Source organism: Monopterus albus, unplaced genomic scaffold (genome assembly GCF_001952655.1).
Source record: "Monopterus albus unplaced genomic scaffold, M_albus_1.0 scaffold36.1, whole genome shotgun sequence".
In the NCBI taxonomy this organism is placed as follows: Eukaryota; Metazoa; Chordata; class Actinopteri; order Synbranchiformes; family Synbranchidae; genus Monopterus; species Monopterus albus.
Window position 1 is genome coordinate 1,205,932 of NW_018127916.1, and position 8,673 is coordinate 1,214,604.

At 42.3% G+C, this 8,673-nt stretch overlaps 1 protein-coding gene across 1 annotated transcript in view; it reads right to left on the reverse strand.

The window, feature by feature from the left end:
- epha2a (eph receptor A2 a) overlaps nt 1–8,673 on the reverse strand; it is a 14,395-nt gene that overhangs the window by 2,717 nt on the left and 3,005 nt on the right. The window contains 11 exon segments of the mRNA XM_020598138.1: nt 1–146; nt 645–706; nt 805–990; nt 1,081–1,206; nt 1,297–1,349; nt 1,623–1,725; nt 1,851–2,028; nt 2,169–2,296; nt 3,111–3,443; nt 3,539–3,694; nt 7,415–8,051. The exon segment at nt 1–146 is cut by the window's left edge and continues 8 nt beyond it. Coding sequence (XP_020453794.1) covers nt 1–146; nt 645–706; nt 805–990; nt 1,081–1,206; nt 1,297–1,349; nt 1,623–1,725; nt 1,851–2,028; nt 2,169–2,296; nt 3,111–3,443; nt 3,539–3,694; nt 7,415–8,051 — 2,108 coding nt within the window.

Genomic DNA, 8,673 nt, shown 5'->3' on the forward strand with positions numbered 1-8,673 from the left:
TTGCACTCCAGATTGCTGTTCACCAAAACGTTTCTTGCTGCCAGGTCACGGTGGACGTAGTTCATGTCTGACAGATACTTCATGCCAGCAGCTATTCCACGCAGCATTCCCACCAGCTGATATGTAGGAATCTCTCCATCGCGGCCCTAAAGGGGGTAAAAATGCATATAGTTAAACTTTATCTTATATTGTATTTGTAATGTGAGTTAAATGTCAGTGAATTAAATGTGAGCTGGAGTCAAATCCCTTGTGTTTTAACACTTGGCAAAAAAGTTTCATTGATTGGGCTGTCTTTTTTGCTTTTAACTGTATGTACTGTGTGTATATATAAAAGTCATCGTTTGGCATTTTGGGACATATGCTCGTTTGTTTTCTTGCCGAGAATTACTTAACAAAATCTAGAACTCTCATATCAGTCCATTTAAAATTATATTAGAGCCAGAAGATAGTTGGCTTAGCTCAGCATTCCTGTGCCTTTAATAGGATACAGGAAATATACTGAAAAATTATTCAAAGTGTTTATGCGTTCTGATGGAAAAGAAGACTACTAAAGAGTTGGCTCAGGATTTAGTGTGCATCTCAGATTCCAATGAATACAGATATTAAGGAATAAAGCCTGAAGCTACAACAGTAAGAGCACCTACCTTCAGATACATGTCCAGAGCTCCGTTCTCCATGTATTCAGTCACTATCATGGCATGCTTAACTGGAAATTAAAACCAACAATGTTTAGTGAAAGAAAAATATAACACTTGATAGCATTAAGGAGTGGTTGTTTGACTTGTGTTCAATATTGGAACTCACATCTGGTGACAACTCCCTCCAGGCGGATGATATTTGGGTGCGAGAACTGGCCCATGATGCTGGCCTCGCTTAGGAAGTCCTGCCTCTGTTTCTCTGAGTACCCCGGCTTCAGGGTCTTGATCGCTACAGCCACCTCTCCTCGCCCGGGGGTCTTCATCACGCCCCGAAACACCTCCCCAAACTCTCCTGATTGGCAGACGGAGAGCAGGAGGAAATGTCAGAAACTGAACTCTGAGATTTCATTAAATGAAGGGTAGATGACTTAAAACCACTTACCTACACCAATTACTTTTTGCTTGCTGATAGCATTTGGATCAATTTCTGTGACAAACTTTTGGATGGCAATGTTAGGGTCCTCATACATGTGTGGATCAATATACATCTTTAGAGGCTTGAGCTGATCTAAGGGGGAAATGACCATAATATTAGGCTAAATAATTAATAAACTGTTTCATCTGTAAATAATACAGTTGTACTGCACAGTTTTCTAACCTGTTGAAAAGGAGGGATCTTCTGGTCCTCCCCTGCCACGAGAGCTCAGCCTCCTGGAAGGAAAACAAGACTAATCACTATTGGCCTAAACGGAATACAGACGGGTGTTCAAGTAATTGCAGGTCAGTCTCAGCTGAGAAAGACCACGGCTGTTTTCAATAACAGCACTGGCTATTACTCATAAACCCTTCTTGAGCCCTCATACCAGTGTGTCCTTAATTTAGTCAAGCTTGTGGCAAATAATCACACAGTCTGCAGGTCTGTAGATAACATTTATCTGAATGACAGAGGCGTTGAATGTGGATATGAAGAGAATTGTTACCAACCGTCTACGCAGCAGCAGGACAGCCACCACAATGAGCAGAATAACCGCTAGTCCGACTACAGCTCCCATCACCATGGTGGAGTTGCCCTGGGTTTGAGGCTCAGCTGTGTAAAAGCACAGAAAAAGTTAGGCTGCAGTCATCGACTCAAGTATGTGAAATTAAAAACCGAATAGAGAGAGACAGTTGAGAAATGTTTTCATTTTCTGTAGAGTTGAATGTTGCTGGTACCTAATGGTGAAGTATGAAACTCAAGCTCCACACTGAAGCTGCCAGAGATGCCTTCAGGACTCAGTGCATGGACCTTGCACATATAAGTAGTGTCTGGTGTGAGGTTGTTGACCTGAACAGAGGTTTTATCCACAACAAGCACAGTGTAGGTGGTCACATCTCGCTCCCCATCATCATCCTGCGAGGGGGAACATTTAAAAATGGGTTGATTAGAATATTTTTATCTTAATCCCAAAATCACTTAAGTACTTTTTGGGATTTCTTACAACGGATTTCTTAACTTTTAAGAGAAGGCAAGCACTAAGCGCTCTGTCTTACCTTTCTGCGGTACATAAGCTCATAGCGTTGATTGATGTGGGCAGGAGGTCTGCGAGACAGAGTCCAGGACAGAGACAGACTGGTGGGGCCACGATCATCCAGATGGATCATTGTTACCTTGGGGAGATCTAACAGTCGGTGAGAGGTAGAAAGCCAAATAATGGTTAGTAACTAATCATAGTCTTTGGAAAGGACATTTAGAAATGAAAGACTTTGGGATTCAGGTTAGACTGAATTCCTCTTACTCTAGTAAGTGTTTTTTTTTCCCAGTTATTACTGACAAATACAATAGTACATGAACACTTTTAACCCTGATCTTCTGTTTGGGGTCCTGGAGCCCTACTTTAACAGATCAAACAGATACTTAACATTGCCACCTTACTAATATTTCCTAATTTTATGAAAACATGATTTTGAGCAGATGACTTCAGAAGTCTGATAAATAAAATTATACAGTACAGCTTTAAAATATGGTTAAATACCATGGATGCTCATACACTCTAGGTCTGATTCTTGTTGACAATACATTTGCATAGCTAGATTAGATTAGATCTCTATTTTTGGAACTTAGTTTTTCATTTAATTGACTGCAAACATACTGTAAGTAAAGTCACTATTTCAGTTTGTGAATGGCTTCTTGTAAATAAAATGAATATACAGTATATTTATGAATGCACAGTCCATATGACATATATGACAAAGTATTTAATGGAATAACATTGTGATTTCTTTATTCTTTGTATTTTCACCTTTATCAAGTTCAATTTCTAGCAAAGCTACCACTTCTATTTTTCAACATACTGACCTCTAATAAAGTCAGAAAAAAAAGAAAAGATATTTAAAAGGATCATTTTTTCAGTTTGGCCCCAGAAGTAATGTCAACAAAACACATGGTTAAATCAAATCAAAAAACCAAAAAGCTTTACATGTGACCAAGCTCACCTGTGTAGTCCAGAGCAGTGGTGATGGTCACTGTGGGCTTCTCAGTGCCAAACTGGGACACACCACTGTGAGCCTCCACAGTGAATGTGTAGTTCAGATGAGCATCCAAGTCACCAATGACGACGGTGGTGTCATGCAGGTCTGTAGCACCTGGCTCAAAACGGACTTTGTCTCCACAGGGGATGCACGCGGCTCCGTCGCAGTATTCACACACCACGCTGTATGTGAGATCGCTGCGGCCCCCGGTAACGAGCGGTTTGATCCAGGAAAGCTGCAGCCTGCCCTCTGCTGACAGGGTGGTGGAGGTCAGGTCACGAGGGGCACTAGGTGGAACTTGGGGAGAAAGTGAATGACACACAACAGTTACCTTGGTCTTTCAAATATAAAAGTTGACTTGTTAAGTGATATCACAGCGAGTGGGTTGTTACCAGAGCAGGAAGACGTAGGAGGGTCTGAAGGAGAGCGGAAGAAACCTTCCTCACATTGACATTCAGTGGCACCAGCCGTGGAGGGCTTGGTGTTATCAGGACATACCTGACATAACTCGCTCGATAGAGATGGCTTGAAGTAGCCTGGTTTACATTCTGTGTGAGAGAATAAAGGTGTGTGTTAGTTTAAACATGGCATATAGGAATGACTGATGGAAATGCAAACATCGAGGCAATCTCTGTAATAGCAATACTTTCCAGCCAACAGGAAGCATTTGTTGTGAGTAACCTATGATCACTGAGTCTTTGTATCCAGAGGAATGAAAAGGGATTTCCCTGATGCTCTGTCTCCACTTGCCCTTTGTGCCTGGAGGCCTAATCTCAGGTCACATTGTCAGTGTCAACCGGATGACAGTGGAGCAGTAATTCCTTCAGGTGATATGATCTGCTTTTCACCTGTGAACTCTCAGTTCATGTTCTCTGGCAGATCATATTTGTGTTTTTGCCGAAGGAAATGTCTCCTTGGACACTAGTGGAGTGTTATGATGGAATGTGCCTGTTGTGATGCCTTCCATGCATGCATGGGAGGGTAATGAACATGCAGACTGGACAGAAACCAGGACGCAAGAGCTGCAAGTCAATCTAAGGCTGACATTTCCTCCTTTTCTCCCTTCCTTCTGCTAACCCCCAACACCAGTCATAAATTACACGTGCGAAGATGAATAGTTGGTGGTCAAGAGGCTGAGGAAGTGAAAAAAAGAGGAAAAGCTGCTAAGTATGATTTTCACTGTGTATCCGGAAACATGCACATATTTTCTGAGATGATAAAAACATCTGAGCATAGAAAAAAAAAACTAACAGAACAGAATTCATGAAAGATCTCATGTCTCTGCTTTCATTCTGCTGTCTCGCCAGAGAGGAGCCTTTCATGGGGCCCCTGTGCTGGTGGCTCAGATCAGAGAAGAGGTCGAGCGAACCCCTGGATTGAAGACATGGTTGCGTTACTTCGCCACCAAGGCAGAAGGACCCTGGGACCCTTGAGTGTTGCCATGGTAGAGGAGAAGGAGCAGGTTGAGTTTGAGTAGGAGGGATAAAGATGAATAGATGGATGGACGGGGGATGGGGGTAAAGGTCTGGAGCACCAACAGAAGTTCTCTCTGGGGAGTAACTTGGCGGCAGTGGGGGTGTAGCTGAGGTCTTTTCGCATAAGAAAAGGGGGCCAACCCATTTCATCTTGCGCTGGAGCAGCAGGACCTCTGTCACAAACCAAAGAAACTCCAGCCCTGTTAATCTATTGTTAGTGAGATTGGACAGAATGGTGCCATAAATATCTTATATTATGGTGACATGTGTGCAGTGCGTGAACAAAAACACTGTCAGTGATGGAGTTTCTTAACTACACTGAATTAGACTTTTTATCATCAAACTATAAAAAAGTTAAATATCTTTTTGAATCTGAGCCAAATCTTGTGTTCATTCAACTAACTTTGATTTTCACTTGCTAGAAATTGTGCTTCAAATTATCCCACGCTCTCTTTGATTACAACACACGTGAAAAGGGCTTATGTGCCGCACCACTGCATCTGTTAATTGAATCTGTTTTATGCTCTTTGTGTCGGTCCATTGTTCTAATAAGTGGGGACAAGGATTAGGGAGCTCGTTGTGTGTGTTAACAACCGGATGAAAGAGCAGAGGGAGGCAAAGCGAGGCATGTCATTGGCTAACAGCTGTCCTGTTGCTCTACTAATCCTCTAGACTAAATTACACTCCTCATCTAACTGAGCACCCAAAAACTAACCACCCTCATGCACCAACTGTTGAGTCACTCCCCACCCACTGACTCTGACCAAGGACAACCTGCTTATTTGTGTCAGTCAGCATTCCTCCTCATCTCACTTCACTTCCTTTTCCCACAGCAGATGGGCTCTTCAGTGGAATCCACATGCAGGCAATGAGACTTAGAGAGGTAGCTGGAAGAAGCTGCAACATTGTGTTTTACTTATGTTATAAAACATGCTTCCTGCATCCTAATAATCAGGTCATCCTCCAGACTTTGGAATCACAATCAAATATTTCCTGCTTTCCTCTCAACAGCTGCCTGCCAACTTCCGGTTCATTTTCTCATTCAGAGTCCACCAGTGGTCTGGAACTCGACTTGTGCCTTGACTTCTTCGCTTATTATGCCTTCATTTGTACAACCTTAGTACAAGATTCACTCTTTGAAACACATCTATCAATAGATATGTACAACTGCAACTAACAATAATGCAAAATTATATTTTTATTATTGATTCATCTGGAAATAATCAATAGTTCGTTTGGTCTATAAAATGTCATAAATAGTGAAAAACCTCACAATTTAATCTAAAGGTGATATCAGATGTTTTGTCTAGCTAACAGTAGGGGAAAAGTTATTCATTTTAGAGTGACACAAAACATGGGAAGAAAATCCAAACTTTTAAAAAAGCCACAACCTTTTGTGCTGGAATAAAAGTACTTAATGTATTAACTGTCAAAATAGTTGTCAGTTATTTTTCTGTTGCTTAACTGATTGATTAACCGTCTAATTCTTTCAATCAGTCTGCTCATCAAGACAGGACCAAACTCTTGACAGCCAAGGTGACTTGGGCCATCAGGAGTCACACCACAGCCTGACTGACTCAGTCTAACCTCTGACAGGCGTGTCGGCCCCTTCCCTATAATCTGTGGTTCCAGTCACCCTGGCAACTGACACAAAACAAATACTTGTGAGGAGAAGAGGCACCACTCAGGTAGTCATTCTGACACATTTCACACGGCCCTTCCTTTAGTCAATCAGTGCTGTAGGTGACGCGAGGGTGAAAGAATTCCTTTCAGAAATCCCCACAGCAGACTGTGCCCTTCCTCCCTCCTTCCTCTTCTCTCTGTACCATCTCTCCTCCCACGTTTCCTCCAGAAAGTTCAACACACCACACCCCAGAATGCCAAAAGACAGTACATACAGTAAGAACACCACAGTTGTGTCCTTTACTGTATGTACAGACATCTATATGGTTTTTATTGATTTTGGTCTAGGTGCTCACAGGTCTTTCTCCAGGGAAGTACATACCACAAAATATTTCCATGCTTTACCTTATTTTGGTTGTCATTTATTTAAAAAGACAAAGGTTTGCTCCCAAATTACCCATAATTTTCTAAAAGCCTTTCTTTTAAAAAACTGATGTTTAAAAAAACTATGTGAGCAGTTAAAACACTACTCTAATGTGAGCTGGGATTTTGGAAGATTTTTAGTTTGTTTTAACACTTTTTCAGTTTTGAGTAGCTTCTCTGTTCCTACTGAGCAGTGAATTGTGGGGCAGTAGTGGCCATTAATGCTGTAATCAAAATCTAAGCAAATTTGGTTTACATACAGACATCTTTACGTGTACTTGTGGCAACTTTTTCAGAGAACAGGTTCTTGTACTGTACATTAGCACATCCAGTCATCAGTCTATCCATAAAAACAGTGCCTCACCCAGCCCCATTCCCGACAAAGAGGCAGCAGTTAGAATGTGCTATTGGCCAACATGTAGAAATGATGAAGCATTGATAGGAAACTTGAAATTTCCTCAGTGTTTTTCATTTGTATCATATGGAGCAATTTGTGGTTGCCTCCACGTTTAAACAAAACAAACACGTTTAGATGCCTTCCCTGTTTCTTCTCATTTTCCATGCCCGGTGCTACTGTACCAGATCTATTTTCAGATGTGGTGTGCTTTTGCTGCAGATCTCCAAACAATTAACATTCCCATGTGCTCATTCCTCACACCTTGATGGAGGTAATTCATTTGCTACAACTCACAGAGCAACACAAACATGTCTCAGTTGAGTGCATGGCATAATGCTTGCAGTGCTTACCTTGGCAGGAGTCCCCAGTAGTTTCATAGCCTGCAAGACACTGGCACTGGCCCACAGGAACCACCCATTCACCCTCAGCTGTGCAGTAAATCCGTGGGGTAGCATGACTGATGGCATTCTCCACACAGGCTCCCTCCACCTCCTGGAGAGCATCTGCTACCGTCTCTGGGAAGGCTGCCAAGCTCTGCACTGTGGACGGGCACGTCTTGTAGTAAACTCTGACTGAGAGTAGCGCCACACATGCGCCCATGTCCTGAAAAGCCAGGTAGAAGCCCTTTCTGGACAAAGGTCCCACAGTCCTTGTTTCTATGTTGACCTTGGGCACACGGCCTCGTGTGACCTCATCAGGAGCAATGGTGGCCACTTTGCGGAACTGTCCTTTACGGAAGTTGGTTCCCACATCTGCATCAGCCTCTGAGATAAAAAGGTTGAAGGTTTCTTTACAGGTGATGGAGGCACCTTCAAAGGTGTTGCAGTCCCGCACAACAAAATGCAACTCCACAGAGAAACGTGTTGTCCCCGGTCGTCGCTGAATGAATGTTGTACGTAACCAGTTATCCTGCTCACTAGAGTCTATGCCACAAACACTGTAGGTATAGAAAAGGGAGCCATTCACCACTGTCTGGACTATCTCCCACTGTAGGACAGAAAAAGATTTAGAGGGATCAGTTTAAAGGACAAAAGTCCCTATTAAGTTACAGTACTGAAAGAAGAAAAAGCCTTTTTTCACAGAGTAAATACAAGGTTCAGAGGCTTTGCTCTTGCCAAGGACAAGTTTTATTGATGAGACTGTTCTTCTTTCATGCTGAGTGAGAAGCTCATAAATTGCAGAAGTGAGCTGTAACTTTTTAAAGTATTGGCCTGGACATGTGCCGCGCTCACGGCGTGTGTGGTTTTCCAGTAACACACGAGGGTGTGCAGATGTGAGGTCCACATAAATCCAGCAAGTGTGACTGTAGAATACTAATTAACATTTATGGCAGTTAAATAAGTTTTATAAGCACAGTGCAAAAGCTATGGCAGCAATTAAGACTTTAAGAGAGGGAAGCGATTACAATTACAAAGGGTTGAAGCAGCACTTTAAAGGCATAGCTGATCATTTAAAGGTAGTGTTGGCAACTCATTTCAGAAGCATTTCTTGTTACGTTTCCTGAAATTTACTTTTCATCCTGATGGCAATGAATACATTGAATGCACAGACAACATAAAGAAAACAATCTCTCATCTATGGCTGTGTTAGGTATTTTTAGTCAGATAGA